Source organism: Photinus pyralis, unplaced genomic scaffold, assembly GCF_008802855.1.
Source record: "Photinus pyralis isolate 1611_PpyrPB1 unplaced genomic scaffold, Ppyr1.3 Ppyr1.4_LG9, whole genome shotgun sequence".
NCBI lineage: Eukaryota > Metazoa > Arthropoda > Insecta > Coleoptera > Lampyridae > Photinus > Photinus pyralis.
In genome coordinates, this window is record NW_022170878.1 from 21,665,205 (window position 1) to 21,677,585 (window position 12,381).

Here is a 12,381-nt window from a genome sequence, read left to right on the forward strand (position 1 = left end):
TGTGGCCTTTCAAACAGTTCCAAGATTGGGCTACTAGTTCAAAAGTTACAGCCCTTTGAATTTTTTTTCGAAATTGGTTTCTAGTCTATAACTTTTGATTGAGAAGTCTGATCGAAAAAGTACGAATTGTTTTGGATTCTACGCACCAAAATTAATAAGAAAAAGTGTTTTCCCGAGAAATTTTGGTGTAGTCGATTTATGGTAAAAAAAGGAAGGTTATACACTGCCTTTTTTTGAGCCCCGAAAAAAAAAATTGTCTCAGATCGACCAGGAAAAAAAATGTTCTTATAGAATGGGACCTGTAGAATCCATAATTTCAAACAGTTCGAAGATTGGGCTACTAGTTCAAAAGTTACAGCTCTTTGAATTTTCTTTCGAAATTGGTTTCTAGTCTATAACTTTTGATTGAGAAGTCTGATCGAAAAAGTACGAATTGTTTTGGATTCTACGCACCAAAATTAATAAGAAAAAGTGTTTTCCCGAGAAATTTTGGTGCAGTCGATTTTTGGTAAAAAAGGAAGGTTATACACTGCCTTTTTTTGAGCCCCGAAAAAAAAATTGTCTCAGATCGACCCGGAAAAAAAATTTTCTTATAGAATGTGGCCTGTAGAATCCATAATTTCAAACAGTTCCAAGATTGGGCTACTAGTTCAAAAGTTACAGCCGTTTGAATTTTTTTTCGAAATTGGTTTCTAGTCTATAACTTTTGATTGAGAAGTCTAATCGAAAAAGTACGAATTGTTTTGGATTCTACGCATCAAAATTAATAAGAAAAAGTGTTTTCCCGAGAAATTTTGGTGTAGTCGATTTTTGGTAAGAAAAGGAAGCCTTTTTTTGAGCCCCGAAAAAAAAATTGTCTCAGATCGTATCATGAAACATTATGTCATTGCTAGAATGCTTTATCGCAAGACGATTCTGTTCATTTTTTGGTGCTTTTACAGCTTTCGGTGTAGTAATGAAAAAGACGGTCACCTTCCTATAACTACGATACAAGTCCTAAACGCGTTCTGACGCATTCAACGTGAGATTACACATAAAGTATTGGAGATACAAAAAAAATGTAAATACTCTTTTTTATAGGGAATTTAGTAAACTATATTTTTCATGTAAACTATTTCTTCGTATCAGTAATAGTTGCCGAGACATGGGCAAAAAACTGGAAAAGTGTACCGTTCTTCGAGCGCAACAGATTTTGACAGGGACTTTTAGTATGTTCAATAGAAAGTCCCAATAAATGTGTATACCAAAATTCAGATCTTTACCGATTAATGTTTTTATTTGTCCAAAATTGCGCTAATTTGACTTGACTATATGGGATATTTGGCGTGCTATTTCGAGGTCGAGGTTTAGATAGGAGTCATTGACAAATTTGCCCCACTATAATTACCTCCATATATATCGTCAGCTTCCAGCGGCAAATTTCATTAAAACATATCTGTCTTATAACTCCCTTCATTATTAAATATGTGGAAAATTTACGAAATGAACATTATACTTCATGAAATTCGATTCTCAGCACCTTGAATGTCTTTATACGTCTTCCCTGATCTATACCGACGTATGCTAAAGTGCTAATGCGGAAAATTACAAAATGTTCAGAATCTTCGAGGCTGTAATTCTCAATATTTATGATGCGCAGTCAAAAATCCAATATTCTATCAGCGTTTAAAACAAAGAAGTTTGACAAGTGCCTCGCTAAATTTGACAATATACCTAAACTATTGAGTAACAGGTATTATGAGATCTGGGGAGTTGAGCTATTGATCCTGTAGGTTATGATTCGGAATACGTAATGAATGCGTGTTCGCTATCGGAATTTTTCGTTTCAGCCATCAGTGCCGAGTTTAACGCCTTGAAGATTTTCTAAACCTTATTGATAGGAAATGTAGCCGCAATTGCGGTTTTTTCCCAAACGGAAACGAGCCGCATGTAACGTCGTTGTAAACGATTAGAAAATCAAAATTTAGTGTAAACATTTGGTGTTGCGGAGGCACGCGGGTTAGTGAGTTTAAAGAAAGGGGTAGGTAATATTGCTTGATCGCGTTCGAGCAAGAAATGTGCGTTTTGAAGGAAAATTGCATGACACTGGGAATGGCGTGATACTAAATGTTAAAACTTCTCTTAACTATGGTATATCTTAAGGGATGTAGGAGTATATTGATTTCTTATGACATCACCAGGTTGCTAGGGTACTTGGCGCCGGCGCCTTTATTTGCCAAGGATCGACCCCTGGGCCACCCTTCGTAACGGTGTCGTCCGGTCGCCCAACCCGATGATACGCAGTGTGAAAATGTGTTAATCTTAAAACGGGAAAGCCCGTAAAATTAAGGTAAATATACCGTCGAAATGGGCACGGTGCTGAGTTTTTCTCCGCGCGAACGCCGTCCGGTGTATACGAGCACATCAACTACCGATTTCACCCTAAATAATTTCTCATACGAACAGCTAAACAATGTGAAAAATCGCGAAAACAAATCCAACACTAACTTGACGAACTCAAATTCGAACCACAACCTCCATAATAACAACTGTAACAACATTAATAACAACGATAACGCGAGAATAATCTCGGAGAAAAATGCGCTCGAGAAGAACCTCAAAAAACATTCGCTGTTTATTAACGCGTTATCGTGGAAGAGATTTTCGACTACCAATAACAACAAGAAGAAACTAGACAACAAGAACAAAAATGTTACTGTGTTCCGGCAGCCCTTAGTAGACAACATTCATCCAGTTGTCGATAAGAACAAAAATATACAGCAAAACAAACAGGGCTCCTATTACTCCAACTCGAAGAGTATAGGTACCTCAGCGCTGGCTTTGGATATCGTCCGAGTGAATAATGTTAACAACAACTCAAATCATCACATAAATTGCGACAAAATCAGTAATAAGCAAACCTTACTGTCACACAACTCTGTGAATAGTCAAAATCAGGTAGTCCCCACATCGGTACCCAAGAAAACCGTCATTCAAGCTTCTACGTCCGAACTACTCAAATGTTTGGGAATCTATCTGCATTCGAAATGTTACAGACTGCGAGATTTTCAAGCGGGAGATGCTGTGATGTGGCTCAGAACTGTTGACAGAAGCCTTCTCTTACAAGGATGGCAGGTTTGTCTAGCTAATTGTGCATGCTTATGGGCGACCAAAACTGTATAAGGTTTAGGTCAAGGTTTCCTGTTAATCTATTATAATATTATTGCACACGTCAGGCGCTGGACAATTATTTCAGTAGGCAGTTCTCCTACATACCTCCGATGTAAGCTCGTCCAGCTAACGAAATTATTTCTTATTATCTTCGCGGCCTTTCATTCCTAGAAGCGAATTGGTCCGCTGCATTTTCCCACGATCGATGCCTGGCTACGCGGCGCCCGACGTCGACGTCTGCTCCAAAACAGTATTATACGTGTGCTCTTATTACCCCTTTTAGTTTCGCCATGTTTACTAATAAAAAATGTACCGTCTGCCGCATCAGTTCGAGGAAGCCTGCAGACATTTAACTTGGTAGGCAATTAGATTTCCCCCACGTGGAATATTAGTCTCAAAGGGAACTAGGGGTAGTAACACCCATTCCCTCTGATGCCATTAACGAAAAGATTAATGAATTGCTGTATCGCAATAATAAATTAAAATCCTTTTCCCTCGAAATATCAGACATTTTGATCCCTTAGCACTTTATCTCTGTATATCGATCAAAAAGCCTACTTTCAAAGTAGGTAATTACTGTGACCTGTTCCAATTTTTCTACACGGAAATATTTCAATGTGTTTCTTTTTAGGACGTGGCTTTTATAAATCCGGCAAATGTTGTCTTCGTGTACATGTTGGTGCGGGATTTAGTGGAAGAGAGCGTCGAATGTGAGCAAGATCTTCAAGCGGTCGTTTTAACTTGCCTCTATTTGTCTTATTCGTATATGGGTAACGAAATATCGTATCCGCTGAAACCGTTCCTCGTCGAGGACTCCAAAGAGAAGTTTTGGGACCGGTGTTTAGACATAGTGAACAGACTCTCTTCAAATATGCTACGCATCAACGCCGAGCCTGGTTATTTCACCGAGATTTTTACGGAACTTAAAGCGTGCGGTATAACGAACTCTATTAGCAACAATATGGCCACTATGGCATGTCAAACAGTACCTGTCGTATCTTGTAACACCGGAACAACGGCCGCTTGACGAAAAGAAATAACCGTAGTTAAACTTACTTTAGCCGAAACTCCGACGGTAGTACCTTGTCAAGTTTAAGGTGGGTTTTATCTTAACACAGATAAACGAGCGCAGATATTCGATAATACAGGGTGATTTCGATTCAATTCAAATTACTTTGTATTATCGTATAGGAATATACTTTAAAAGAACTGTGTTCATTTAGGAGTGCTTTATAGCTGAGTATTTGCGAGTGTGTGTTTCATTTTCATATTTCCACTTCCGAAAACGTAGAACTGTAAAAAGGGTGTGAATTGTGGGTAGGAAATTTAGTGGTAAAGTTGTTGATGCCGCATTTTTAGTAAAAAAAGAAATGGTTGTAAAATTTTGATAAAAATTTTATGGCGGGAAACATATAGGTATAATTTTTGTGAAATTTTCTGTTAATTATTATTATAGGTGAGCCGGGGGTGTGCAATTTAGTAAATATACTTCTGTAGGTACCAGGAATAGTAATAGGTACTTACTCGATTACTTAGATACTGTAGCTGATAGCAAAAAAATTAGCCCCAATGACTTGTATGTTGGGGGTACAAATTTTTACGTTTGGTGATATTTTCTAGACGGTACTTAAGTGATCATTTTTTGTCGGCATGGCGTTATAAAAATTCATTAAGGGTTGGTCTTTCATGTTACAATTAAATTTATCTGATAAATGTCTGCTATAGAGTTTGACTGGCAATATGAAAGGCTAGTCATTAATATTCAAAGGAGTGTGAGTAGTAATAATTATTTCGTATGTAAGGGCGAGTGATTTTAGTTGTTTAGGATAAATGTTGATTTGTGCTTATTTGTTGTTATGTTGAAAAGAAAAGACTGGCTTGTTTTCATTGTATAATTGTTACGAATATGTTTAGATGTTGTTTTTGTCATTGGTAAATATTTTTGTAAACGTTGTGTTAACTCAACAAGGTGCCCCTGTATTAAACTAAGAAGTTCTTATTTACTCAAATTGGTACGTGATTGATATTGTGAAAATGAACTTGTTCGACTGGTTATTGTTGGTATAATTACATGTAAGAATAAAATTATACTTTTTCTTTTATTCTAAATTAAAAATACCTACTATAAGTGCGTGTAGGTACCGAGGTAGGTACCTTATACCTAAAGGGTATAAAACCATAAAAATCCATGATCTGAATAAGTTTGTATCATTTTCTTGAAACAAATAAAATGAAGCAACGTTATTTTTTACTTTTGTCTTTAGCCAAAGTAATTTACCCACCCCTAAATTCGCATTTCGAAATAAGAGGAACATGATTTCATACAGTAAATGAATAAAATGTAAACAATCCTTGATTTTCTTAAATTAGCGCACCACCTGCAGTTGATGGTAATAAATGCACCACCCTTAGGGGCAAGTTTTTAATGGTTCAATAATCCTATCGGAGAAATAACCTTGTATTAGTGAATATATGATTCCATGGAAAGTAATTGACAGATAGATGGACAGTAACACGAAAAACTGTCCCTATAAGGGTCAATAAGGTAACTCCTATACATAGTGTGCGCTCTTAATGGTAAATCAGCCATAAATTCAGGATCTTGAACTCTTAGCTTTCTAGCCCTAAACGTACTACTCTTTCTAGCGACACCAATTTGGAATCTGCGCTGTTTTCATAATAAATCCAAAGCCAGAGCTGCAGATGCATCAAGACGTGTGGAAAAAATGTACCTAGCTACAAAAAAGTAGGCCTCAATTGGGGTGCTCTGCAGTACCGTGACAATCGAAACAGATCTCTCAAATATCATTGGGGACGGACCATCCGACATTGAAGTAGAACTGGGCTTGGAAATCTCCCAGATTATTGAGACTACGAGTATTTCCAGAAAGTGTGGACAAAGAGGACGAAGGTATGTAACATTTCCTTCCCCAAAAAACAACATTACACACTTGGAGCATAAATGTAGAATGAAAGCCGGCCCGCGGGTCTTGTGCGTGATTAGATGGGCAGAGACGCGCGTCTATGGGGTGAAACAACTTGTTCACCAGTGGGATACTCTACAATAAGTGGAGGTGCCCATATTAACTATTGGGCAGTGTAAAAAAATCTTGACGATTAATGTCCGCATGCACAGATTTTTTTTTAAATTTTAACCACAGATGCTTGTCTAGTAAAGACAAGCATATCGCATATTGTAAAAATCAGATGTGCGCATGCGGAAACTGCGCAATCTCATCTTTCTTATTTATGGATATATTTTTTTGAAATTTTAACCTCAGCTGCTTCTAGTAGACAAACATATCGCATATTTTAAACGTCAGTTTACAGAGGTGTGCGGGTGGTATATAGCCACAGCAATTTTTTTCATTTACTTTCCCTAAGGTACACCGAGTTCAGGATTATATTTGTCTTTGACGCGCTCTAATGATGAAACGCTTCATTTCTGAAATATCAGCCAAAAACTGAGAAAAAAACTGAAATTATGGTAAAAAGTGCACAACAAAACAATGTTCCGGGTCAAGTTTTTGCCTGCAAACGGCCGCTTTTCTAAATCCGCTTTATACGCGGTTTATTAAATTTTGTATATCCTCCACCTATCAATTCTCCAAATTTACGATGGAAAATGCCAAATTTGGATGCTTTATGATCATGACGGGATGGCCTTACAAAATTGAAATTTGCGCTCTTAATGGTAAACTGTAGTAAACTCAAACATTTGACTTTAGAAGACCATAAATGTTGCAATAACTTTAAGAATTATGACTCCAGTGGAACCATTTCAACATTCCTAAATTTGTATGGCAACCACTTCATGATTTTCTCAATTTACGATGAAAAATGCAAATCATAATTTGGTATGACTAGGCAAGAGCTGGACTATGGCAATAACCTCAGGGAACATGCTGCACTTGTTCGGCACGGGTCTAAAAGGGGTTCCCGCACTCACACCCATTCTAGCAGTGACGAGACCAGTGGTTTCCTACTGGCCGTAAGTATTTTGGGACAAATTGCTTGTCACGCTATCAAAAGGCCCTGTTGCCTAGGACGTAAGTCCTTGCGCAGCACTTGGTCCTTCCACACAAAGAGGATGGTTAGGTACCAGCGGGAACCACGTGGAGGTAGTTGCTCGAAACTATGGCTCTTGCCTACCTAATCGTGTGCACCACTATGATAGGAGGACTTACACGTAAGTTCTTTGGTTCATTTACCTCGCGTTACCGTAAGGAATCGACAAAGAGAGTCATAGTTACTCCCGCTTTGTTACCATTATGAGTATGCCGAACTCATGCACAGGTGAGCAAGGTTGTATTTTGAAGTTGATTAGGTACCTACTTTAAAAGTGAAAAAGAAGCAGCTGGAACTTTATTGCCCGTAAGTGCAGTATTATGCTTGCCAAGAGAGTGCCTGTACCAGAACATCTAATGGCTGTCTACAATCGTATGTTTTTCATATTAAACCAGACAATTGTGTACCGGTATTCTCTCCTGGAAAGTACTATATATGAAGCAATTCCCGAATTTTCTGTAATCATATACTTAATCGCAGGGCAGTATCCTTTTCGACTGAAGGTACAAACAATTGGCATAGGATGGGATAAAGTCTGGTTCATACCACGGACTTTTCCCACATGAAATACATGAACATTAGTCTGGGAATAGGAAAAAACATATCAGGATCAGATACCTTAAAAGTAATTCTCACCTTTGTTAGTCTGATAACAATGAACGATAGTGATACATTAATAAATAAGTTTTTTCACTACTAGCGTCTGATGACATGATTATTAACCCTTTTTCCACTTGTAAAGTAGGCTTTCTCGGCATTTGTTCAAAGTGGTTAATAATTTTTTATTATTAACTAGTAGTCAATAATGAGAACTGTCACGCTGTCACTTTTAGAAAACACAACCCGAAATTTCGCTCAATGAACGTTTAGACAAGTTCTCTAAAACGAATAATTGCCACCATTCGCAATTTCCAGAGAAATTACATACCTAAAATTATCACATTTTGAAAAAATTCGAACGAAATTACTCTTTGAAAAATCTCAATGACAGAACAAAATACGGCCTGTTTGACTTGTACTTCCACGTACTTGATTGACATGTTAAATTAAGAAACAAACAATTCTGTCCAACCGTTAACTCTCTTATCAATATAATATGTTAATTTAGAGGATTTCAAGTGCTAGTAGTGAAAAAAATAGTATATATACCACGGTAGAGAAGTCTATTATTGCCTTCGCACCTTACACCCCTCGGCGCAAGCGCCTCGAGATGTAATCTTGGTGCTCAGGCAATAATAGTGGACTTCTCTACCTTGGTATATAATGTACTATTATTTTATAGCAGATGTTAAATTGTTTTGAATGAGTAATGCAAAGTCGATGTTTAACCGCAAGGGTAGATAAAGTGAAACAGATGATTGTGCATTCTAATGACATCTGTCATTCTCATTTCAAATGGGACGTGAAGCATGAAATGAAATGAAGGTCAGGTTCAGAACATAATACAATGCCAGGTCTATGGCAACGACTGCAGCGGCAGAACCTACGCTTGCTATTTTTAAGATCTAAATTAAATTCAGAATTGCCAGAAGGTTTACAATGATTTATATAGTTTCTGCTATAAACTAAGGTTTGTATTATTCACGACAACCACACGTGAAAGCCTTAATTTTGCTGACGTCAGATAGTGTGTTGAAATATTCACCAGTGAAACAAAGTATACATATAACGAAAATAAAATACAAAACAGCATACAGTATGACCTACTAAAATATAATACTAGAGGGCATTTAAAAAATGATTAAAAAAAGTTGCAGGCAATCTCGAACAAAAAAATGTATTTGTATTTTAATTGGGAAATATGTCAAATATATTTAAGTTTCGCATATAAATGCATGTAATGTTAGAACACATTCATGTCACAAGTAATTATATGATACAATTAACTTGTAAATAAGACTAATTAAGAAGAGGTCATCTGTTAATATCATGAATCACTTCATATAGCCCTCGACGGAAAATAACAATGAATATGTTTTCGAGCTTTATTTTATATTATAATGATACATCAAGTAACTTAACATATGCCTGGACAACTTACGATGGAATTGAAATGAAAAGGTAATTTAAATCTTTACTAAGGTATCCAGGCAGACTACGAAATTGCCGTTTATTAACCTATGAGACTTAGTCTCTCAGCCCATTATCTACAAAGTGAAGATTCACGTTCACATTTCGCTACACATACAAAATTACAATAAAACTTGAACAAAAAGTAATTTTGGCGAGATAAAATCCGTTAACAAAGTATAACAGCGTCAAATGGAGCAAAAAAAAAACTGGCCAAAGCCATAAAACTTGTTTTCTTGGATAAGAGTTGTTAATAACGAAACAAATTAAAAAAAGTACTTACAAACTAAGACAGGACCACCACAACACAAACATGCACAATTCGGATGTATAACGCAAAACTTATGATTCAAGGTTCCTTTGTAGACGTTCGATAATAAAAACGAAATTCCATTATCCGTAACTGGCACTTAACTAAATATTTACAAAAATAAGTCTAATATTCTTAAAACATACATGTAGTTACATTGGTGTAACGCCTGAGCACTTACATTATTCTATTTGTAAAACAATCCGCGTTACGTGTATTTGATGCACTGTCCTAATACTTAAACTAAATGAAGAGTTCGTCGTTAACTAAAATAAAGACGCTCTTGGAGCGCCCAAGCGTAAGGAATGACAGTGGCACGAAATACACATATCCACGACCTTGAACTACCTGTAAAGCTATAATTCAGGAAGCTGTGCTACGAGAATATGTGGTTAGAAGACTGAGTTACAATTATTTACAGCTTATGGCATTGTCTAAATGGCAGCAATTATCTCTACCTGTGCGACCGCCGCGGTATTCTCACTTCTGCCTTTTTTGGAGATCAAGGTAGTCAAACCTTATATCACATTACCAAATCGGAATCATCGTCGATTCGAACATGACAAAAGCCACCCGTAGAAGACTTTGAAAATTTTAATACAGAAGAATTGAAAGTTTTCAATTATCGGTAAAGGAAATTAGTTCACAAATCCGTCCGTTTAAGAACACACACTTTCTTTATATTTGGTAATTTTTCTACTAGACAGCAAATATTAATTAAAAGTCGTTTATGCGTCACTAATCACTGCACAGAATGTTCCGTATTGTATTATCTACGATCTCTATACAAAAGATAAGTCTGCAAAGGTTGTGGAAGATTCAAACTGGAAACTCTCTCTTCTATATTCGCTTTTCCTATACGCTGTCGGATGATGCGCCTACACAGGTCGGTTAACGGAAGAGGTTCGGCTAAAAAAAATTAAACAACAATTAATTTACTTATTTACAATTAAAATAATTCTAGACTAAACCATAGTAAGTTTTGATGAATTTTACCAATTGTTTTAACCTATAGCTAAACAAAAGAATGATATTTTTTAATATGTACGTCTGCTTGATTGTTATTTATAATAATTTTGAGTAATTAAACAAACTCAGTTTTTTGAAAATCCATGAAACAAAAAGCTATAACATTGTTTCGACGAGTACATTTAACCCTCCTTCCCAATGTGTGGGATAATTTAAAATTTCAGTAAAAATCTCTTTGTAGGGCCTTCTTCTAATAGTATGAAACTAAAATAATTTCAAGCATTTTCTCTTGGCTTGCGTTGGTTTCTTGCCATTTATTTAAATACACAACTGGTGCTCAAATAATAATTGTCAAATTTGTTCTTTACACTGCAGGTGACAACAATTTGAGCATTGGCTGAATTTGTTGCCAATTATAAATAACGAAAATAAGACAGGAAATGAATACACGGCCAGCAGTGGAAGGTTTGATACAATATGCATAAAGTAGGATTTTCCTTTGACAAAACATAGGTTCTTGATGCAGAGTTGGGCGTTATTTAAAAAATAACCAAAAACTTTAGTGAAAAGGTTTTTGTTGTTTTCAGGCTACCTGTCAATCGAAATTGTGGTAGTTTACGTTTACATTGCGACATGACCAATTTGACAACTTTTTACTAGTGGTCGAACGATACCGATATTGGTATATCGGCATATAGGCAATTATTGTCGATTATCGGTATCGTATCGTATCGGCAAGGTAATTGCGCCGATATATCGGCAAACAATTTTTTTAGCTGTTTTAACTCTTCAGTGCATAAATGAAATACTTTATTAAAGAAAATAAAATGTTTTATTTTAAAGTTAACATTTTTACTAAAAAAGTTAAAAAAAAACAACAAAAAATATACCTAATATAGCAGGTTCTAAATACAGTATATACTTAATACTTAAAATTTAACTTTTTGATATTATGATGCAAAAACACTAACATTTCAGCCCTATCTGCATTTAGTCTATTTCTTTTAGGCTCGTAAATATTACCCAATTCACTAAAAAGTTGTTCACATTTTTTTTTCAAACTTCCTTTACGTCCACCTTGTTAGTAAAAGATCGCGACATAGACAACCTGTTACAAATAACTACCGAAACATTTTTTAGTAATTGGTCCATAGAATTCATTGATGTAATACTTTCATTGATTGCATGATGCTATGTAAACATACTAAATGATGACGTCATAATACACAGATGACGTGCACGCAAACTAAGGAAAATTCTACTACATAAATAATTTGTTGCTCCAATAATTATATCAATTGTTCTCTACTGTACTGGTGCTAAAAATTGTACATAGCCAAATTTGTTCTAACTATAAACAATGAAAATAGGCGGCGCCTATTGAACAACAAAACCACCACAAATTAGCACATACTTGCACTAATTATTTGAACTCCAGTTGTTCGGAACATTGAAATATACGCTATTATTACTATTAATGCCTTTACGAACATTGTTAAAAAGAGTTAAAAAATTGAAATAATGCAAATGCCCGAGAGAAAGCAAAGTTAAAAACTGTGGTTGTGGAGTTTCAAAGATGAAACCAACCTACATTTAAAACCTTGGGGACCATCAAGGCTACTAAAGCATTGTTGAGACACTTAATTACACAACAATAAACAATCCCCACCTCTCATTAATATTTTTTGCATATTTATTACGTTGCTACAAGATATCATCCAAAGCAATTAATTGTAAAAGTTTACGAGTTAGAAGGTAACAGGATATTTTAAAATTCAAATGAACAAGAGAACCATAATTTAATTAACGGTTGT

The 12,381-nt window shown here is 35.8% G+C and overlaps 2 protein-coding genes across 4 annotated transcripts in view; one reads left to right on the plus strand and one right to left on the minus strand.

Annotated features, from left to right (window-relative positions):
* The first annotated feature begins 1,864 nt into the window (after positions 1-1,864).
* On the plus strand, positions 1,865-5,394 carry LOC116181351 (cyclin-dependent kinase 5 activator 1-like). The gene is made up of 2 exons (XM_031501684.1): positions 1,865-3,114; positions 3,782-5,394. Exons 1-2 carry the CDS (start codon positions 2,347-2,349, stop codon positions 4,175-4,177), a joined length of 1,164 nt encoding a protein of 387 aa, XP_031357544.1. The 5' UTR covers positions 1,865-2,346; the 3' UTR covers positions 4,178-5,394.
* A 3,795-nt stretch (positions 5,395-9,189) lies between these two features.
* Positions 9,190-12,381, minus strand: part of LOC116180216 (protein gustavus-like) — a 33,114-nt gene continuing 29,922 nt past the window's right edge. For 2 of the 3 annotated variants that reach the window (XM_031500099.1, XM_031500098.1), the window contains exon 4: positions 9,190-10,507. In XM_031500099.1, the coding sequence (XP_031355959.1) occupies positions 10,368-10,507 (140 nt within the window). In that variant the 3' untranslated portion in view covers positions 9,190-10,367. The remainder of the gene's footprint in view (positions 10,508-12,381) is intronic. The other variant, XM_031500100.1, reaches the window with a different exon arrangement.

Coding starts and splice junctions, on each gene's coding strand:
- LOC116181351 (XM_031501684.1), top strand. CDS start 2,347: ATGGGCACGGTGCTGAGTTTTTCTCCGCGCGAACGCCGTCCGGTGTAT. Junction 3,115..3,781: donor TTCTCTTACAAGGATGGCAG/GTTTGTCTAGCT, acceptor GTTTCTTTTTAG/GACGTGGCTTTTATAAATCC.